Below are 22,145 nucleotides of genomic sequence, written 5' to 3' on the forward strand. Positions count from 1 at the left end.
AGAAGTGTAGTTGCCTCTCTTATTGATGGTGGTTTAGACAGAGGTCGAGATGGTTGGATGGCATCACCAACTCAGTGGACATGAGTTTGAGCAAACTCTGGGAGATGATGATGGACAGGGAAGCCTGGCGTGCTGCAGTCCATGGGGTCAGAGTCAGACACGACTTGGCAACTGAAGAACCACCACCAAGAAATGGTAGACAAAGTCACCAGAGACTGAGTGGGGGAGACAGCTGTCTGCTCCTATTAGAAACAGGCGCGTAGGTTCCCCGGAGCCTCTCGTTACACCTTGGCCCGCCAGCCGACCCGTGATCGTCTGCTGTCTGTGTTGGGTGTGCGAAGACACCCCAGCCACTGCTGCTGCGTGAATCCTGAACCCGTGGCCAACAGCACTGCAGCTCACGCCTGAGGGAAGTGAGTTACACTCGCGAACACCAGCCAGAAGCTGAGAACTCCTCTGGGGCCATCTTAAACGGCGAAATCACCAACAGAGAAGCTCAAAAATGCAGGGGAAAAAAATGGCATTAAACAGACCAACAGAAAGGGAACCGGCTCACAGGCCTAAATCTGAAAGGCGGCAGGGTACCGCCTCGTCTGACCCGGGCCGGGCGCGTGTCGGGCAAGAGAGCATCCCCTCCGCGCCGCTCCGGCCTGGGCATGACCCTGACGGTGCTGCAAGGGCTGACCTGGGGTACAAACACATCCCAGCGAGCAGACAGGTTTGCAAAATGCACAAACACAGCTTCCGTGAAGAACGAGGATCAACTGTGTGATGACTCTGTGGTGAACAAAGACAATGACGAGCTCTCCATCTAGTGGTCACTGGGGAAACCACAGAGCTGCTTTTCTACACTGGCAGAGCTTCCACAAAAGGAAGAAACGCGCCTCCTCTGGGGTTTGGGTTTTAGGCTGCGTCAGGATGAAGTCACAGCTCTGCACCTAGGACCACAGACTCTGAACCACAGACTCTGTGAAGAGTCTGCACTTCACAAATTTGTCCTTCAACAACGCTGGCTTCTGTGTAAAATTCCACAGGGTAAGAAGGGAGAGATTTCAGCTTCTCCTCTCCAGTCTTACCCGGCACTCACTATTAGGACAGCTACTTGGGGGTCACATTAAATGGTGATCTAGATGCTGCTTCTCAATGCTGTTTCAGCCCATCTAGAAATACACTTGCCAGGGCCTAACAAAAATACAGAACAGGTTCAGCTATCAATTTGTGGTTGGAAAGAAGGCAATGTTAAGAAAACTAACATCATACAACTTCAATTTTATGACATCAATACGCTCACATCATTAAAAAAGGATTTCATATGAGCCAGTGTTTGAGAGGGAAAATTAATCTACAACCAGTATAGTCAACCCAGGAAAATGCTCTTCAATTATATTGTTAAATATTCCAACTCTAGTGGACTGCGGGAGGAGGTGACTGCATCTGGACAAAGCGCATGTGCTACGAAGCAGCACCCAGTTCCAGTAGGGTATGAAGAAATGAAGTCCACCATTCTAACAGACTCAATTAATCATCCCATGCCTCAGAAATTTGAGGAATAAATATTAGAAATGACTTTGTATGTGTGCAAAACACAGACACACACCTAAATATACAAATGCACTTGGTTAAATTTAAACCAAGAAGCATGCTGACCTAGGAGTATTTTCCATTCAGTCTGGGAAAGTTTCAAGGCCAGAGCGCCAGTCTACCCTTAACAAAAAGAAATTCTTTGCCTTGATTTAGTCTTTTCCTTCCATCACTCAGTAAACAGATCCGGTACATCTCAATGACCCTGAAAGTAAGGATTTTAGATTCACTGACAGACTGAACTGGAAAACACTGAAAACAAACGTACTCTTTCAGTGATCCCTCATCTCCTAATTTACAATCAATTTTCATCCTTGCACGCCGGATTTGGATTCGGAGTTTCTGGGGAGTGGGGATGGAGAAGAGAAGAAAAGGAGAAAGGGAAGAAAAACTGATTCATTAAAGAATTAAATTATTTAATCTTTTTATTACTTGACCTACCGTCGAGACAATCTATAACAAAAAGAAGAGAGTATATTAGCACACAGAGTATAATCGGACTAGTAACCAAGCAACAGTACAAAATGGTCCTTTGGCGGTCCACACTGCCTAGAGCAGGAGATCTCATAACTCCCTCACCAAGCCCAGAAATGACGGCGGCTGAAGCTCAGGCTATCCACTGAGACAAATGGTGCCAACTGTGGTTTCTCACATACACCCAGACTGCACAAAGATAAAGCTTAAAATGTGATCGTTTTTAAATTCAGACTTCAATTTTTTTAGATTAAAAACTACAAAAAGGGGTAAACAGCAAAGCCAAATGACTTAAGAGCAAAATTCATTTAGGAAGCATTGTAGGTATCTAAATATACATGGAACATGATTATATACATATAGGAAACTGTGCAAACATATGACATTCTAAATAATTTAGTTAAGTACAGTTTTGGCATTTAAACAAAGATCAAATTAAGCTTTAAGCTAATTAACATGTTTTAATCTTTTAAATATAAAAAGGCAGTTAAACACAAAATACAGATCAAAAATCCTTATTTAGTATAATTTTGAAAAATAAAAAATTTGTAATAAGGTGGCTTTCTATTCCACACTAAAATGTAAAGAAAATGTTTCCCAGATTTATACTCCAAACTAGTAACAACCTAAAAACTGTTCAAATCTGTGAAAAAACATGTACCATGACCAATTTAACGACCCAGGAAAGGGTAAGGAGAAGGGATTAATAATCAGAGTCAGTTGCACACAGAAGGAAAAAGAAACGCTTGCAGTCACTCCCAAATATACCCCTACATGTTATGTTATAAAGATCACAATGTAAATAAAAGTGCCTACATTACGGAACTGTGAGATGCTGTTTAAAAAAACAATAAAGATGAACAGTGGGATTATCATTGGTGCACATGGAATAGTGTAACACAAGGTTGATAAAGCTGGAAAACACTGAAATAGTTAAGACTCAAAACACAAGTTTACACAGAAAAGTTTCCCAGGGAATAGAACAGTGGGTAGGGAAGAACTTCTCAGCAGGATGGCCTTTCTGTCGGGTGAGAAACACAGACACATCCGCCCCCGCCCCCAACCCCCCATAAAGTCTAGTTGACTTAAAGCGGGGCGAGGAGCCGTGCGGGTGCAGAAGCAGAGTAAAGAACGTCTTCCAAGTCCCCTGCCCCGGTGAACTTAGGGGGCAGAGTCCCAACACTGAACTCTGCCTGCCTGCCATCGCCCCCTTTAGCAACCCCTCTTCCCTTTCTCTGTCACGACATCGACACTGAGTGTGTCTGTCCTGGAGTCGGGGCTTGCAGAGCGTAAGAGATGACCATCCTGGGGTCACCTGAAGGACACACACTAACCAGAAGCTCCCAGTTAACCACCAAGAATGCAGACCTCGAATTCTCATTGTCAATTCAGCATCTGCTGATGAGTATTTGGCACTAGCTGGAAAGAGGAAGGTCTAATCAGAATCTGTGAGCTGAGGCAGATGTCGTTAAATCAGAACCGGTATTTGTAGCTTATGCTTCGGTGTGAAATGCAGAAAGCAGGAGCAGATAGCCACACCTCCACACGCTGCTGAGCTGAAGAGGAAACCTTAGCAACCGGAGATAAACAAGACCCGGCAAATCTGCCTGACAGATACAAACTCTCATTAAAAAAAACAACTGGTCATATCACAGCAGCACTGGGCATTCCCACCCTTAAGCTACTTTAACTACAGGCAGATGCCCCACTACATGAAGAGTCTGCTATACCTGTTCCTAATCCTCAGAGCTTCATGAGAAATCACGTATTCTATGCAGACAGACAGCACACATAGCCACAGTCTGAAGAATGCTCATGGTAACAGGAGACGCGTGTCACTTAGAGGAGACCTCGCGCTGTCGCTCAGGCTCCACGTAACTCGGCGGGGCGGGGTCAGCCCTCGGCCGACAGCGAGCTGGGGTGCGGGTGGGGGTGTGAACACTAACACTGCACAGAGAAGCAGGGACAGCAGAGTCTCCAGAGAATCCTTCTATTTATTTAACTGTGTGAGCACTCAGTAATGCTCCAAAATAAAAACGGTGCCACAAAAGCAACTGGAACAGAAGCCAACAAGAAGCTGCGGCGCCCGCGTGGCGCGTCTGCGTGGCAGGGGCGGGGCGGGCGCCTCAGACGGACAGGGACACGAAGCTATTGTACTGCTGGATGTTGCGCTTGAGGATGTCGGAGCACGGGCCGAGGACGCGCTCGAACCGCGGCCGGTCCAGCTTGACGCACTTCAGCGGGCCGCGGGCCACAACGGTGGCTGCACGGGGCCGGTTCATCAGCAGAGCGATCTCGCCTGGAGGGGAGAGAGGGCTGAGCGCGGGTGCACTCCCGGAACGCTTTCCCGGAGGCACCCTCAGAGCAGAGAGAGACCCGCACAGGCCACACGACATCGGCAATTCAGAAAAAACAGTCCAATGACAGACGTGAGATAGTAACATATTAACTGAGTAAAGGTCAAACTCTTCCAGAGCCAAAAAACTAAAGTAAAAACAAATGCAGGAGAAGGAAAACAAGACCAGGAAGGACTGTGATGCTTGCCGAGAAGGGACTTCACCCCGAGGGACCCACTTACCAAAGTAGTCCGAAGGCCCCAACCTTCCCACTTCCACAAACTCTTCGTTCTCTGAACGCCGCTGCAGCACAGCGGCCGAGCCCTGTGATGGGAGCACCAAAGAGCAACGCATGTTAATACGGCTGACTCCTAGGGGACACATGGAACGCCCTGTGCAACTTTAGAGCTCTGCAAAGAAAAAAAATTCAGCAGCTATTTCAAATCCTCTGTGTTCATGTCATGAAGAGGACTGAAGAGTCAGCACAGGCTTGACCTCCAGCCCCCCGGGGGGGCTTCGCATCAGGCCGAGGGGCTTCCAGGGTTGGGACTGAGGTGAGAAACTGCAGGAGGAGCGCCAGGTCCAGGCGCACCGCCTCTTTATAGACACAGCTATACATGAGCGACACACCAGCTCTAGGTGCAGCCCCTGCCTGCTGTCTCACCGTGAGAAGAGTTCTGTCTGCAAAAGAAACACCAGGGCTCAGGAAAGCCTGGACTAGTTACTGCCTGGCCCTTCTCACGAAGACTTCCTCAACCCCTGGCTCGAGAAATACCGGCAGCGTTTCCTGACCGCACTCATAGCACACCAGCTGTGCAGATCTCCATGTCGACGGTCATGAGCATATAAAACACAGGAAAACAGAGAATTTAAAGACCTGAGCTGGGCCCTTTATTGCCACGCAGCCCCAAGGCATGATTTTAACAGAAATGTACCTCACTTCACAGTCTGTGAGTTGAGTGGCCGAGCTCCGTCTGGCCTGTATAAGCAGACGTAACTTGAGTAGATCAGAATCTGGCTAATACTTCCCACAATTCTGACTTAAACTCATTTAAAATGTGGTGGCCTGGCAGAAAAGCATGGAGAAGGAAATGGCAACCCACTCCAGTGTTCTTGCCTTGAGAATCCCAGGGACAGGGAGCTTGGTGGGCTGCCGTTTATGGGGTCGCACAGAGTCGGATACGACTGAAGCGACTTAGCAGCAGCAGAAAAGCAAACGTCCGCATTTCAAAAGGAATGATAACCTTTAACTAAAACTGTCAGGTAACCCCAAAACAGCAGCTGTGACCGAGGACCAGGGCCCCGTCCCCCTCCGGGGCTGCCCCGTCCCCCTCCGGGCTGCCCCATCCCCCTCCGGGGCTGCCCCGTCTTTACCTCTAAAATAATGAAGAACTCATCACCCGGCTCCCCCTGAACCACAATCTTCTGCCCGTCTTCAAACTGGACTGGTTCCAACGCATCAGCTACCGTGAGACGCTCCCACTTGTCCAGAGATTCTAAAAGGCAGATGACAAAAGAGTTTTCTCTATGTTACTTGGTATTGCTAAAAATTTCAAAACAAAAAGTATAAAAAAGTCAACTAAAACACTCTAGTGTGGCTCAGATTCAACTTGGCACCTGTCTTCAACTACCTCTCTCTTAGCAACAACCCCCTGTCACTTACAGGTGGCCCAAGTGCCCTCCTGAATTCAGGGGCCCAGGAGCCAGGTAAATCTACACCAACTGCATCCAATGGGAAAGGAATGAAAAGAATGTGATCATTAAGTATTGCCAAAGACTGCCATCAATGAAAATCAAACCTGCAATTACAGGACCCAAAAAGAATCTGTTCCAGAAATGCAGAGAAATAACTCAGATTTATTTACAAAACCAACAAGAATAACTAAAAAATAACTTATGTTCCCAAAGGCCAAACTGACACTTGAGACACTAGAAAGTAATCATTTCCAAGAAAGGAAAAGGGCACAAAAGTCAAGTCACTGTAAAAAGCAATGATTAAGACTGTGTGACCTTATGAAACTCACCATTCCCTCCCAATGAAGAGCAACTTGTAATAATGTCTCCAAGTCCACAAAACAGATCACACAGAAGCCCCTCTGATTACGCGGCTCTACATTTCCTCAAACTTCTAGCATTTTTTCAGAGAAAGCTAGCAAGTGACACAAAACCTTTCCACAGAAGACACACATTCTTGGCAACACTCACTTTCCTGAACTGAAAAAACTCACAGAGCAATGGAGACCACGTCCCGGGGATAACCAGCCATCCACCGTCTGGAGGACACGTCCAGCCTTTCTATCCTTCCAGGAGGAAATCAGTAGCACTTATTTCTAACTAAGAGGTCAGCCACCCACTAGCAAACTAAACACACATTGAAATTACTTCGTAGCCAAACTTTAGCTCCACATTCCTGTGTTTTTTGTTACTATGAAAAAATATTGATAACTCAAGCAATCTTTATGAAACAGAATCCATTTCCTTAAGCATTATTAACACTTCAATTTAGCAACTCTCCATGCAACTTTCCAACTTACCTAAAATAGACACTTTACTAAGAAACTTCTCATACATCTTCCGCTTTCTCAGCGTGCTTCCCTGTAAATGAAAAAAAGAAAGTCATATCTCTAAAATGTGTAATTCACACAACGCTGTGGAGTAAGAAATGTTTCAGGTAAACTGACAACAGCAGTCTGTCAGAGCTTGCTTGTTTTCTCCTGCTGAAGATGCTAAGGTCTGTGTTCAATAAAAAGTTCTCAGTAACCTGCTCGTAAAAGGAACACCAGGTATATAGATAAAGAATTCATCAAATACTGAAATGTCAAAAAAGCAAATAAGCAGTTCTCAAAAAAAAAAAAAAGAAAAAAAAACCCCAAGTAAAGCTGAGTATACTTCCAGCTCAGGGTCCTTCTCCACAACCCTAATCCTCCACAGAAAGAAGGAACTCAAACTGCTACCATAGAAACGTCAGAGCAGCATCCATCAAGCCATCTGTCTGTGTGAAGACTGGCTAAAGGAAGATGTGCTGACCAATGGAGACAGTTCCAAACATCAGCTGACCACTGCATACACATCCCGTGTTTGTCTCTGTATTATTTCAGCCAAAGTTCTGTTCTAAAAGATCTTTGTTGCAAACGGTGTAGTGGGTAATGCTAAGGTCAAGCATTCAGTCATTACAAGTAGAAGTATTCCCATCTTCCCGCGGTGGTACTGTCGAACACCGAGCCACACAGCCTGGACAGTGGTCTGCACCCACCCCCATGGGCCTCACCATGAGGATCCTTCGGTAGCTGTCCCGGTCAATGCCCCACAGTTTCACGTTCGTCTTGGCCTTGACAGTGGCCGCTCGAGGAGTCCCGTAAATCAGAGCGAGCTCCCCGAAGCTCCCTCCTTCCCCGACACTGGTTGCCCATTCATTGTTGACATAGACCTAAAATACAAAAGCACTGGTTATCTCTACAGACACAAATACATACGGATTAAAAACCTGCACACTCTTTTTTAAGAGATCAGAATCCTGAACTTTGCAGAAAATTAAATGTTACCTCTCCGGTACACAGCAGAGCAAGACACATGACTTCTGACAAATCAAGTATGTTCAGTGTGTCTATAATTTACCTGGTTTAATTATCTGGTAAGAAAAAGGCCCTCAGAAGGGATGATGAGAGCAAAAAAGTGAACTAGGCATTAACAGTACTCGTTACGTATTTACTAGCCAAAAGGAGAAGGGGGCAGCAGAGGATGAGATGGTTACAGAGCATCACCGACTCAATGGACATGACTATAAGCAACCTCCAGGAGAGAGTGGAGGACAGAAGAGCCTGGCGTGCTGCAGTCCATGGGGTTGCAAAGAGTTGGACACAACTTAGCCACTGAACAAGTGTATTTATAGAAGCCTGTGCCAGGCACTGCGCTGGTTAGCACTTTACTTGCTATGCCACCGACTTTTCTAACACTCTCATGGGAGGGACAAGATGTACAGTACAGAGACTGTACCAAGTCTCCCAGCTCATGACCTGCCGAGCCTCCCCTGACCTTATCCTACTCAAAAGCAGGCACACAGGCCTTAACTGCTAACCTAGCAGAAGTCCTGAACTGTACATTCAGCCAAAGAAATTATATTTAAAAGGTTTAGTGTCAGTAAAAATGGCCTTTCTTGGTGTCAGTAAAACATTTGGCAAAAGGAATCTAACATACAAGGATGTAATAGTCCTTCAGACACTCTAAAAAGCAGTAAATAAAAAATAAATAAAAAGCAGTAAATAACAAACTGACTTTTAAGATTCTCGACATATTTTTGCTATTATTAAATCTTACATCCATCTCTCCTTGGTCAATCACGTAGAAGTTATCCCCTTCATCACCTAAAAGTGAGGAGAGTAAAAAAGTCAGAAGCAAATTATAAATTAATGAACAAATCAAACCAAAAAGTCCAGCAATATATTTTACAAGTCATAAAACTGACCAGGTCATCAGTCATCTCATGGTGAAGATGCCTCTGAAAAATAACTTAAGCAAGCCACTTATATGTACAGAAATGTTAACTGCCATGTCATCTAAAACAACAAAACAAGTTGTTACAATAGTAACAACATATCACCTTGTCACTGAAGAAGAAAATATACGGATTATGAAAACCCATGGAAATACTGAGAGTAAACAGATAGGAAAAAAGAGGGAACACCCACAACATGAGCTCCATGTCGGGGTGTGTGGGCAAAATAGAGTCAGCAGAAGGTACAGAGCCTTGTACAGAGATGGGCTAGATGATGAAGAATCTGAGTGTGTGGCTTATTTCTACTTTATTTTCCTCTGACTGGTTAATAATCCATATAAAGGATATATAAAATATATGTGGCTCTGGAATTCCTTATAAAGTAAAAATGCACGAATTTTCTTTAACAGTTACTATAAACAAAACTATACTGACATTAGGGAAATATTAGTCCCTTACTCAAAGTGTGCCTTTTACTTTTAGTTCAGAAGATTTTAATTAAAGAAATAAGAAAATCCAACAGTATACCAAAAGGAAGATGGTAGGCTTAAAGAGGAAAAAAACTTCACAGCTTTAATAACAGCACTTGCATAAAAGCAGCCACCCTTACCCTGCTGAATAACAGTCTCTCCAGCAATAAAGGAAACGGGGAACATGGCGTCAAAAATGTCACTGCAGAGAGAGAAGGCTTCGTGTTACACAACATTAACCTGAGAACTAACAGACCTTAGTCTGTTAGCTAACCTTAGAGCTTCTAGATTTTCAGCCTGGAGTGGCACGAGGTGAACAATCATGAAGACCCTTTAATACCTGCAACAATGAGGCAGCTAGTTTGGGATCCCAACTGTACCAGAAAGATAGCATCACCTACCTCCTCTCGTTGTCATCGAGATGTGAGAACAGCACGTTCTTTTCAATGGCTTTAGCTAAAGCAGCCATTGTCTTGTAATCTTTGGGAATAACCTGGAAAGAGCAGAGAGTCCAATGACCATGCCATACACTCCATAAACCAAAACGACTTCACAACTGCAACCGACACTTCAATTAGATGTCAAGCTACCTTAGGTATTTGAACAAGGCTGCTTTGAGTTAAGTATTTTCAACACAACACTCTCACACTATCTGTGACCCACAAATACTGACTTTGAGTGAACAAATACTAATTAATCCCCTTTGTCTACAACTAGGCCTGTCCTGAAAGGCTGGTATTTGGTTCCTAGTCAACAACCACCTTACCCAAGGTCATTACTGAGGCACACCTAAGCATTTTATGGTAACTGGTCATCTTCTAAAGTATGATCATTTACTGTTAGTCTCACCTCTTGCCAGCCCAATTATCTTCCCCCTTCAGGCTAATCTCGTAACTGGAAATGGCAGACTGGCTCTGAGAAAGAGCCAGTGGAGATGAGTGACGCTTACAGAGCAGAATGGTAAAGCCACACGTGAGTGAGAAGACGCCAAAAACCTGACAGCACGGCTCGAGACAAAAAGGAGCACTGTCTGGTCTTTCACTGCAAAACACCACCACGGAAAAGAAAATCCCCCAAACTCAAGTACTGACTGTTTTATAATCACTATAGATCCCTCCTCTGACGGCCTATTATTACAGAAACCTGCTCCCCAGTACCCAGGAACAGCGCAGGATGGAGTACAGCCCACCCTGTCTGTGTTTACTACTGGGAACAGCGCGCGTTCATCAGAGGAGACGTTCCCGCATGCAGGTACCTTCCGAACATAGGACGCAGCATCCTCCTCCGTGTAGACCTCGGCGCTGATGGCCCCACGTCGTCGCCGGCCCTTCACCACGGGGTTGGGAGGCGGGGGGGAGATTTCATCCTCCCGAGAGTCTGCACGGCTGCCTGCTTTCTGCAGGTTCTGGATCTGCTTTGCCTCCTCCTGAAAAATTACAAGTTTATAAAATGAGACCCTCCATCAGTGCTCTTCACTGGCATTCTCATATTCTAATGACAGTCCTTCTCAGTCACTACAAATCTCTCCTTATCAACATGAAAGTTAAGGGGCAAAGGTCAATCACAAATGGGAGAAAATGGAGAGTCGAGTTTGAAGAGAAATACCCTGAAAGGGTTATACTGCTCCTCAGATGGTGATAGACACTATACTAACAAACAAACAAAAAGCCATTGGTATAAGGGCACATAACATGCAAATTAAAAACTATACACTCATTGTAGTAATAAATTGACAATGATCTATAATGCACTCAACAGTAATAAACTGCAAAACAAAACTCTGGGAAATGAGTGTGAGATCCCTGCCTTGCCCATGCATGCCATCTAGGAATATCACCCAGGCACAGCAAAGTGACATAAGAAAGTCTAGACTATCAGGTTACTCCATTAACTCAATACACACTCTGCGGACCTGCCACGCCACATCTACACTAGGCAGGGGGAGTACAAAAAACAATACGAGAGAGTGCTCAGCCTGCAGGATTCATATTCAACAGGTAATGAAATGTGATGGGAACCTGGACTTCAACCAAGAGGAGACATAACAATATATATCCTAACAGAGCTGGAAGCATTCTTTACAGGCAGGGTGACATTTGGTTTACCTGTTTTTTACAACTTATTAAACCAATCCATATGAAACCAAGATCAACTATTTAACAATCTTATTTTTCAGATCTAGGGCCTTAAAAAGAAATCCCTCTCAGGTCTGCAGTAGAGAATGAGTTATGACTGACGTAAAACCCGAATGAAAAAAGCCAAGAATGGTGAGCTATCACCTTCTCGTTCATGACTCATTCTCCATTCTTTTCCTAAAACAGCCTTCAAATTCTAAATGACAGCATTTACTAATTATTTCTGAAAAATTCTGATAAAAAAGAATTTAAGGAGGGGCGGCTTTTTCTCCTGCCTGGTACTCAGCTCTGCGTCTGGCATCAAGACAAATCAAAGAACACACAAGTGCAGCAAGAACCATCTAGAACAACCACCCCTGAGGCAAGAACAGTGCTTATTTCTATCAGTAGACTTGTGCCCAATCTTTTTATTTTTTGGAGGGAGGAACCAGCTTTATTTTTCTCATCTCTTTAGATTTTTCAATTAAAAACACAGTAATAAAGGCCTATAACGAAACTAACGTGAAGGTATTTGCATATTTAGTTACAAATGCACTTACCTGTTGATCAAATAATCCAGTGTGCCTATGTTAGGAATTTACTTTAAAACATGCATGTATGTGGAATTACAAGATACACAGAGTTATTCATTATACCAAAGCTTTTAACAGCAAAATACCGGAAACCACCAAAATGGTCATCAATGTGGTGATTAAGTACCACGCATTAATGTACATCCGTACAATGGGATACCATGCACACTGGACACAACAGTATAAATGCCCGTATATGATGCAACTCAGGCAGCATTCCAGGGAGACAAAGAAGTAGGAAAAAGACTTTTTATTGTCATGCTGAACCACGGGCAAATATGTAACCAAACTGTTTTTTAAAAAATTTTCAAAGAAAACCCACTTCACTGTCATTCTGGTAATTACAGTAACAGGTAAGGTTTTTTTCATTCCATATTAACAGAGAACTTTAAAACTCAAGTCTCCCCAAAGTTAAAAGTTCAAGAGCATAAATGAAAACAGATTCTACCCAAGATTTGTCATTGATATTTCACAAAAAATTCATGAAAAATCTCACAAGCAACCCTTTATTTGGAAGTACCTTCTAAGTGCATTTTTGCTGTCTTAGACAATTCTGAAGTGCCAAGAGCACTGCGGTTCTAACAGTGCTCTCCGGGTTCCATCGTCAACAGCACTTGGATGTAGCCTGGTCCTGATGACAGAGCCACTGCTGAGGGCACCCATCTCTACTGCACGCCATGACACGTTTTTATGCGTTTCCTTGCTGCCGCCATGCTTCAGTCTCCTCACTCCTCAAACGAACCCCTCCCAGTCCACTTACTGTCAATGCATCCCAGCACATTAAGTTCTGATTCCGTGCCCGTGGCTAACTCAACGTGTTTGCACCATCCTCCCTGCCCTGACATCCATTCTTCCCAGAGGGTGAAGTCGACGTCCCAGCCCACTGGCTCGGGGTTTGGTACGTGGCTTGTTCTTGTAATAGTGCACTCTGGCCCCTGGAGCATCTGACCCGCTCTGCCTTTAGAACACCGCCTTATCTATGGTTGCTCCTTCCACTGGACCCCGGAACAAGACATGTGCAGCCAAGACAGATGGGCTGAGCACAGACGGCTGCACGTGGCCAAGTGTCAGGACATGTGGAGTAACCACCGAGACCCAGGGGTCACGAAGTGCTGCAACGAAAGCTGGTCCCTGCGTGACCACGGCCAAGCTCCCTGGCCCCTTTTAGCTTTACTGCTTCCTCTGTAAAACGGTGACAATCACCAACCGCACACGTTTGAAGTAGTGAGTATTCATAAAAGGTCAAGGGCTCGCCCCGCACCTGGCACACGGGCACTCCATGGTCAGCGCCATCACAAATCCTCTCATCTACTAGTTGGCAAGGTTCAAATGAACACACACAGAAGAGAGGACTCGGATTACAAACAACCGTCTGAAGTAAAACGCAGACGCTGTCAGAGGACCAACTGAGATAGGTTTCTGGGGCATTTCTTACTGAGCAGTTGAGGGAACCAGAAACATGAGCCCTGGTTAGCACGGCAGAGGTGACAAGAGTGTGACTGTATTTTCAGACATATAACTCAACACCTAACGTACAGAAAAATGACCTGTTGAACAGCTGAAACTCTAGTTTCTCCAATGTCCGGGTATCTGTATTCAACCTTGGCTAAAGAAATGAATGCAAATAAACAAAAATCCATGAATTACAGAAAAAGTGGTAAGCTGTGACTCTATTAAAAGGTAGAGAGGCCGACACACATCACATCTAAAAATCCCAGGTGCAAAGAGACTACTTGCATGATCCTCTCCTGTTTTCCCTGCAGTCAGTGCTCCAACAGGGCCATGAAAAAACAAGCCCTGAAATAAGCACCACACTCCACTCTCCCTATAAAAAGACACACACTTCACGTCTCACCCACCTCGGCCGCTCAGCGGGTGGCTCTATTGATGTCCAGGGAGCAGAGGGATCACCTTACAGTGACCGACTTCAGAACCAGACCTCCAGGAACGCACTTCCCTTCCAAACAGGGAGGGAAGGCGCACAGCAGCCTGGTGCAACAACGCTCCACTACCAGCAGCCGCTTCAGTGAGAGGGAAACCAGACTTTCTGCCACAGTCCCCAAACACCAAGGCTACACTCACTGGGGCTGGCTAGGCTTTCCTGTTGTTTTAATTATTCTAACCATGGTACTAAAAACCAATTTCAACAGCTTTCCAAGAAAACGGGAAGAAGGGTCCAGTCACTGAGCCACCCAAACATTTTTTGAACATTAGTAAAACAGATTCTTTTACTAATAAATTATGCTGTTTGAGAAGTTGTCCAAACCAGTGGGATACAGTATAAACCTTTCTGCAATACAACTAGATAATTAACAATCATACACCTAAGAAAATGCCTCCCAAGTGATTCACAGTCATTGTGAACCACATCAAAACTTCAATATGAGTTAAGAAAATCTGTAACTTTATCCTGCTGAAATTTCAGGAGCAAATCAAACAAACTACTTAAAACTCTTAACAATCCAAACTTTCTCATTCATCATTTTTTTGAAGGGATTGAACTAACCTTGATGAAAAATGACCACTTTGCTTAGAAAAGCACATACCCCATGCTTAGGTGCGACTGACACACACACAATAAGGATGAACACCAATGAGTAAAAACTGAATCTTTTTTCAAGAGGAAACAAGTCCTGACCAGAATTGTAAATAAAGTAAATTTCTGACAGCCATCAATCTTACTCTCTCTGCTCCAGAGTCGATTTACTTTGGGACACATCCTACGGTAAAACACACTTGGACAACTCAGAGCTTCTGATACACGAGTCACAAGCCAGACTTGTATGCTCCAGAACAGTGATTTCAAACGCAGGATAAAGCCTACAAGCTTACTTGTTTTGCTGAAGAAAACAGCATTAAATGCTTTCAAGTACTGCAAAAGTTCTCAATTCACACCACTGATGTACCATTTTTATTTTTTAATTTTTACTGGAATATAATCGGTTTACAATCTTGAAAGTTTCTGCTGACCAGTGTTGTACTACTTCCAATCAACTGAACCAACTCAAGTTATTTCCTTTGGTCCATTTTATGTATTAATTAAAACAGTTACAAGGAACTATGGTTGGAAAACCTGTTAGCCAAGTAAGCTGAGCATTCAGAGTAGTTCTGATAAACTCTGATTACAAAGTTACAAATTACTACAAACGCATTAACTGTATTCTTTTCTGAAATTCTATTTTAGATGATGATGATGATGATGATAAATTATTATTTGGTCCGCATCCCTTTTCTCCCCAAAGACGGCGATCAGCGACATTGCCCAGCCGTGCGTTGAACCACCGTAAGGGCCAGCTCTCAGGCTCGCCCATTCCTCTTTACCTTCTCCAGCTTCTCGAAGTACTCCCTGAGGAAGGCCATGGGCCGCTCGGGCCGGGCGGTGCACAGCTGCACGATGGAGTCCTTGAGCAGCGCTTGGATGTTGTGCTTCTGGACATAGAGCTCGCACTCCCGGAGGCTGCGCTCCTCCTCGCTGGCGGTGGTGCCGGATGCCATGGTTCACTACGGAGAAGACACAGAAGCTTGGGAAAACTATTCACAAAGAGCAAACGTAGAGCTGGCCTTCGCCTTAGCAAATTCACCAGGCAACTGATTCACAAAGACTTCATTCTCACTAGGTAGGTTTTTTTAATTTTAAAACAGGGAGGTGAGGGCCAGGGAGTGAAGTATGAGGAGAAGGCACATTCGGGCAAGGCAGTGCTGCACCCAGGCCCTGAGAGGCACACGCGCAGCCGGCCCCCGGGCCGAGAGAGGAAGTGTGAGCGGCTCTCCCCGGCGGGGCTGGTGCTGAGGAGTCAGGCAGACCCCAAGGGAATTTCATTCAGTTCTCTTCTGCAAAAGAAATCACGACGACGCGGGAAGCGTGCAAAGGGTAAACAGGACAGAGAATTAGAAGGTATGCCAGTCGGCGCTTGGTGAAAGCAAGGAAGCACCATGAGGAACATCTGACGTCCCCTTCACATAACCTGGATCCCAGGGGAGCAGGGCGATCTCACCCAGCAAACCACTGGAGCACAGGCTCTCATAAGCCAACACAACCAAAATGGTTTAAAACACAAAAGAAAACCCAGATGAGTTATAAAACCAATTTTTAATCCCAGACTCTTTGTACCAGATTCCAGTCTTAAACGATAACACAATTATCCACTAGTAAAAAGGAAAATCTTTATCGCTACTAACAGAAAAACAAAAACACCATATAAACACCTTAACAAGTAAACTATAAAAGATTTGAATAGGGAAATGTTAAAACATCAAGTTTTTAACTCACATGAAGACTCAATAAACTACATTAGTGACTTTTAGAGGGTTTAAACTACTTCGATGTGAAGTAAAATAAACGCAATAATGGGCGGCTAATCTTAGCCTGGAATTCAAAGCTCACTAACTTAACAAGAGTCACAAACTGTTTTCCTTCCAACTCCTAATTATCATGTAATTAAGATCAGAAGATAAAGGTGAGGTGCTCTCCACTCTGCAAGAGATTTCAGTACTAACCCACGTTTCCCAAATTCAATGCGCACAAAACCAATGAGATCAAACTAAATTTCAAAGGACAAAGAAACAGCACAGTGAAAAGCCACAGCCACAGTACAAAATGCTGTTACTCATTTTGTTTTGACAGCTTTCATGGTAAAGGTCAGTAACAGTAGACTAATTAACAGACCATGAGAAAGTTTGTAGACACCTGACAGGCACATAAATTAAAGAGGCCACAGAAAAAGATTCCTGCTGCTCCTTCAGAAATAAACTCCCTCACACACACACACACAGATTACTTTAAGATAGATTTACACCCGCCTCTTTCACAAGTCAGACAACCATACCAACTTAAAATCCACTTCAGGATTTTCTGCTTTAGAAAATACACTGTACTGAAAGACACCAAAAACGGTCAATGAGATCTTTCTGTGTTTCTAAACACTGAGATACATTTCGGGAATATCAATACATGTTTTCAACTGACCAGAGAAAACCATTCAAAGGTCAGGTCTGTGATCGAAATGAGAGAACTGGGTCCAAGAGGTGAAACTGGCTTTTTGTTTGCAACAATGTATTTAAAAGACCAGAAAGTGGACACTGGTAATTTGGCGGCATATTAATAGAAATGCCCCAGGATTGATGCGTTCATCGTGTGAACCCCAGAAAATCCGTATTTCACGGTCTTAATTTCTTAATGGAATAGATTCACTCTGCACTTGTACTCAGTTCTAAGAGCCTACAATTTAGCTCTCCCTCGTCCCCAGTTATTTAACTGCTAAAAAACGGACACCGCATTGTCTCTCCTAAAAAAACACTGGGATTTGTTCTTCTGGAAAATCAGTTGTGATATTAACACAACGCCGTATCCAAAAGGTTAGACGCGAGGAAGTATGTCAGACCCTTTGAGAAGGTCGCTCATTCAGGCCGCGGCCAGTCCTTCCTGGGGGTCATCCTCGGGGACCACGGAGAAGGCCACTCCCGCGGGCTCCTCCCGGCGCGGACGCGCGTGCCCCGGCCTGGGGGGGAGGGGGAGCTCCCGGGTACCCCGGACGTGTCGGAGGAGAGCAGGGACGTGCCCTTCGCGGCACTTGGGCCCGGGCCGCGGGAGGGAGGCCCCCATCTCACTCCGGTCGGAAAGCCGCGGGGAGACCCCAGGGGGGGCAGCGGGGCGGGGAAGGCGAGAGGGGGGCCGACGAGAGAAGGCCGACAAGACGGGGCTGACGAAAGGGGAATGACAGGGTAGGCCGGCGAGAGGGGGCTGACGAGAGGAGACTGACGGGGAAGGCCGGCGGCCGCCGCCGCGGGGGCGGGGCGGACGGCTGGCCGGGACGGTAGGGGATCGCCGCGGGCGGACGCGGAGGCGGCCGCGGGGGAAAAGCACGGCCCCCGCCCCCCAGGCGGCCGGAAGAGCTGGGGGCTCTGCAGGCCCCCCGCCGCCGCCCTTGTGGGGGGAGGGCGAGCGCGGTGGCGGGGGCGGGCCCGCGCTGGGAGCCGGGAGCCTCCGGGGCGGCCCGGGGCGCGGACGCCGGTCAGCGCGGGGCCCGCGGCAGCCGTGAGGAGAGGCCGCGCGGGCGGGCGGCCATCCCCCCGCAGGGCTCTCCCCGCGACGCCATCTTGGGTCGGCCCGGCGCCGCCGGGCGGGCGGCAGGAGGCGAGGCGAGGAGCGCCGGGGCCCGCGAGCCCCCTCACCTGCGGATGGGCGGCGGCGAGCTGGGCTGCGGGCTCGGAGACGGCCGGCGGGACTCCCTCAGCGACTCCCTCCCGGCTCCGCTTCACTCGGCGATAGCGGCTCCGCAACGGCGCCACCGGAAACGGCCGCGCCGCAGCCAATCAGCGCCCGGCTGCTGACGTCAATGCGCCTCGCTCTGGCCAGAGCCGTCGCCCCGGCAACCTTAAAGGGGCAGCGGCCCCGCAGGCGTACCCTCGCCCCTTCGCCGCCCGGACTGGTCCTCCCTCTGCCCTTGTTTCGGTCCCAACGCGTCCCTGGTCCGCGGCCTCCGGCCCGGGACTCCCATCGCCCGTCACCTGCCGCCCCTCACCTGTCCCCGTTCGGACGCCGCGAGCACCCGGCTGCTCCGCGAGCTCCCGGCCCCTGTGCGCGCAGCGCGGCAGCTCGCGTGCCCGTCCCGCGCTCGCCTGGCGCCCTCACTCCTGCCGCGCGCGCCGCCCGCGCCTTTTCTCCGGCCCTCCGCGCCCGCCCCCGCTCGGCCCCCGTGGGGCGTCCCGGGGGACAGGTGGGCGGCTCCGCCCAGGGCCCCGCCAAGGGGGCGCGGAGCCAGGGAAGGGGCTTCCCACCGCCTCCGGCCCGGGGGAGGCGGCAGCTGCGCCGGGGGCCGCGCGCGGGCGGGTCCGAGCCGCGCACGCCCGCCGGGCATCCCGAGCTCGCCGTCTCCGGGCTGTGACCGGCCATCCGGCCCAGGAAACCCGAGCCCGGCCAAGAGTCCGCTCGGCAGGTCCGAGTGCCCGCCCCGCGCCCCCCCGCCCGGGGTGCTGTGCCGGCGGAGGCCGCTCTGCCCCTTTGGGCACCAAGTGCTGGGAAGGACTTTCGGGGGTCCAGGAGAGGCCCGAATCCCCCTAGAACTTGAAGCGCCCCCATCCTCACCCCTGGCCCAGTGGGGTGAAAAGTGCAAACTTTGCATTTGGGCGCAGACCCTCTAACCGCAGGAGAAATCGCCGCCGCCTGCAAAACGGCCCTCAACGGGGACGATGCGGGAGCGGGGGATGAGGGGTTACTTCACCGCTTCAGCCATTTTTTTTTTCATCCCAGACTCTGCCCCTGGAAGAAGAAAGGGGATGCAGAGAGACGTAGAATGAATGAAGGCCCTTGGAACAAGTGCATCCTTGTGTCTAGCTGGTACCTGTTGGGCTACTAGGGCTGCATGTGTGAGATACACGATGGATTTCACACTTGCATCCCTGGACTTAAAGGACATGAACTTGAGCAAATTCCTGGGAGACAGTAGAGGGCAGGAAGGCCTGGCGGGCTACAGTCCATGGGGTCACAAAGAGTGACACGCTTTAGCAACTGAACTATATATATATATATATATAATGAGATAACATATTATGAGATGTGTATGTATTATAAGATATATATATATATCTTATGAATAATTTTATATTGGTTCCAGGTCAAAACAGTATATTTTGGATATATTCGGTTAAATATTATTAAGATTAATTTTGCCTTTGTTTTTTACCTTTTTGATACAGCTATTAGAAAAATTTCAAATACCTTTAAGGTTTGTGTTTATACTATTTATGTTGGTCACCACTGTCCTAACAGGCCAATTGCTCCCCTAGATCCAGCAGTCTGATAGGGCTCCTGCTTCTCAGAGTATTTCTTTTATTTAGTTGTTATCCTCTGCTTTCTGAAAGTCAGAGGAAGCACAGACAATTATCAGAAGGGCCAGATTAGGTCTATAAGAGGAGGGTGTATGGGGAAGTGCCGACACCCCCATGAATGACGGATTAAAGGCAGAGCCTCTGTCATATAGGATTTCACCCTTGTCGGTACAAAGAATAAACTGAGCCTTAAGCTGGCAAACAGGAGAGGGAATTAAATAGCAGTGAGCAGGCCCGGTCATGTTCCGAGAAGAAAACACTGCTGTCAGATAAATCTGGGTTTGGTTTCAGGCTCTGCCATCTCCGGTAATTGACTTAATCCTGATGAGCCTCAGTTTCCTCAGTGGGAAAAGATGAGCAGGGTGCGGCTCAAATTATTACTCAAGTAAAGATAGTAACAGCACACATGTCTGTAATGCTTAGTATGTTCCTGGCTGTTCTAAGTACTTCGTGCATCATAATTGAGTCTTCATGACAGCTCTAGCATCAGTATTGTTATTGGTACCAAAGGAAAAGCAGGCATGGGGCAGCTAAATGGCCAGGATGGCTCACACCCAGGCAGCGAGCTTCATCTCTCTCCTCTGCAGCCAGGATGCAGTGAATACAAATTAGTTTGCTTGCCATTTGTCCTCCCCTCTCATCAGCGCCCTGCACCGCTAGGTTAAGACGGCCTTGGACAGTGTTCCCTTCCCAAGACCCGTAGAGTAAGGAGACCAGCAGGCCGCCAACGTGGGGCCACCGGCTCTGAGGTGCGGCTGAGCCGTGCTGGGTGGCCTGGCCTTGGCCCCACTCACCTGCACGCAGGCTCCAGTCTAGCCACGGCCGTTCCCTGTGTCTGTCGCGCTCAACCTTGTAGTTGCCAAACTGTCCTGAGCCGGGGCTCTGAGAGACAAAACAGAAACGGCCGCAGATTGTTGAGCCTGGGACCCAAAAACCGAACAGCCCTGGGGGTTTCCAAGAGGGGTGCATGCTCTTTCAGTCCCACGCTGCCCTGGGGAGAATTTCAACTCCTCAATTTCATTTCAGAAGCGACCATTGTGCCACCCTAGTTTCTCTGTGCTTTTCCCATCTCCAGAGGCCCCTGCCCTGGATTCCAAGGTCTGCCAGCTTTTTTTTTTTTTTTTTGTCTTTGTCCTTATAAAGGCTCAACGAGGGACTTCCCTGGTGGTCCAGTGGCTAAAAAGAACTTGGCCATCCCAAGGCAGAGGGCCGAGGATCCCTGACCAGGGAACTAGATCCCATATGCTGCAGCTAAAGATCCCACGTGCCACAACTCAGAGCCAGTGCCACCAATTAAATAAATATTTGTTAAAGGAAAAAGAAAAGGCTCAACGAAATGAGTTTCTACAGTAGTGGGGTTGTAAGTCATTTTTTCTCTTTAAAACAAAATTCCTTAATAGCTGCTACAATGTTTGTGAAACAATAGCAAACAATTTTAGAAGCAAAATAAACATCAGTTGTGCATTTAGCCAAAGTGGAACCAAGCAAGCCAGTGTGTAGATGGAAGGGAGGTTTTGGTAGACCATTTCTTGGCGTTATGTCTAAAGTTTCCACTGGCTAAAGACAGCTGCACCTGCTTCAGATTTCCAAGGAGTACTTTTCAGACTATCACCACCTACTTGTGCTGAGTGTATATGCTTCCTGTGGAACCCAAGATTGTGGTTTCAAAGATAACCTAGTTCCAGCAAGCTTTCCAATGCCAGAAATCTTTCTACTTTCCCCACTGGCAAATGCTCATCTAAACTGAGGGTTGGTGGTCCTGTGGTTAAGACTCCGGGCTTCCAGCGTAGAGGACAGGAGCACAGAAACTAAGTCTGGTGAAGGAACTCAGATCCCGCATGCCTTGCAGCAAGGCCACGCCGCCTCCCCTCCCCAGAACAAGACAAAGTAAAACTGAAGGTTGGTGTTTCCCTGAAGTATTCATTGCAACTATTAACCCCAAAACCAGAGGAGTGGCACTTTTCACTCTAACACTAAAGAGAGTTTTCCAAGTAAAAATATCTTCATCCCAAACATATCTTCACCCAGACTAGCATATTTAAATCCACAATGTTCAACAAGAGAGAGAAAGTTACATTAGTAGCCAAATTCTCTGGAGAAATAGAAGCAATAGGAGGAAGACAGAAAGAGAGACAGAGAGAGAGAGAGGAATTTATTTGAAGAAATTGGCTCGCACAGTTGTGCGTCCTGGCGAGTCCCAGCCTGTAGGACGTGCCAGCAGGCTCGGAATGGGGAAGAGCTGGTGCTGGAGCCTTGAC

The 22,145-nt window shown here is 47.2% G+C and overlaps 1 protein-coding gene across 3 annotated transcripts; it reads right to left on the bottom strand.

Moving 5' to 3' along the window:
- Positions 1 to 1,988: 1,988 nt before the first annotated feature.
- PRKAR1A (protein kinase cAMP-dependent type I regulatory subunit alpha) lies at positions 1,989 to 18,717 on the bottom strand. 3 transcript variants are annotated; one of them, XM_043905710.1, is made up of 11 exons: positions 18,582 to 18,717; positions 15,382 to 15,561; positions 10,609 to 10,779; positions 9,755 to 9,846; positions 9,494 to 9,555; positions 8,706 to 8,752; positions 7,660 to 7,818; positions 6,926 to 6,986; positions 5,766 to 5,887; positions 4,634 to 4,715; positions 1,989 to 4,354 (listed from the first exon to the last, which is right to left on the bottom strand). In XM_043905710.1, the coding sequence occupies exons 2-11, from the start codon at positions 15,553 to 15,555 to the stop codon at positions 4,182 to 4,184; spliced, it is 1,143 nt and encodes a 380-aa protein (XP_043761645.1). In that variant the 5' UTR covers positions 15,556 to 15,561; positions 18,582 to 18,717; the 3' UTR covers positions 1,989 to 4,181. The 3 variants fall into 3 exon arrangements, with proteins under 3 accessions (XP_043761645.1, XP_043761646.1, XP_043761648.1); XM_043905711.1 differs by lacking the exon at positions 18,582 to 18,717 and adding an exon at positions 18,232 to 18,563; XM_043905713.1 differs by lacking the exons at positions 1,989 to 4,354; positions 4,634 to 4,715; positions 18,582 to 18,717 and adding exons at positions 5,553 to 5,695; positions 18,232 to 18,445 and having other exon boundaries at positions 5,737 to 5,887.
- Between the last annotated feature and the right edge of the window lie 3,428 nt (positions 18,718 to 22,145).

Source organism: Cervus elaphus, chromosome 5 (assembly GCF_910594005.1).
Source record: "Cervus elaphus chromosome 5, mCerEla1.1, whole genome shotgun sequence".
Taxonomy (NCBI): Eukaryota; Metazoa; Chordata; class Mammalia; order Artiodactyla; family Cervidae; genus Cervus; species Cervus elaphus.

What these genes read in the sequence shown, in the direction of transcription:
- PRKAR1A (XM_043905710.1), bottom strand. Translation starts at nt 15,555, where the DNA reads ATGGCATCCGGCACCACCGCCAGCGAGGAGGAGCGCAGCCTCCGGGAG. An exon ending in TTGACCAAGGAGAGATGGAT is followed by an intron (nt 7,819 to 8,705) that starts GTAAGATTTAAT and finishes TTTGTATTTTAG; the next exon opens with GTCTATGTCAACAATGAATG. An exon ending in GCTACCGAAGGATCCTCATG is followed by an intron (nt 6,987 to 7,659) that starts GTGAGGCCCATG and finishes TTTCATTTACAG; the next exon opens with GGAAGCACGCTGAGAAAGCG.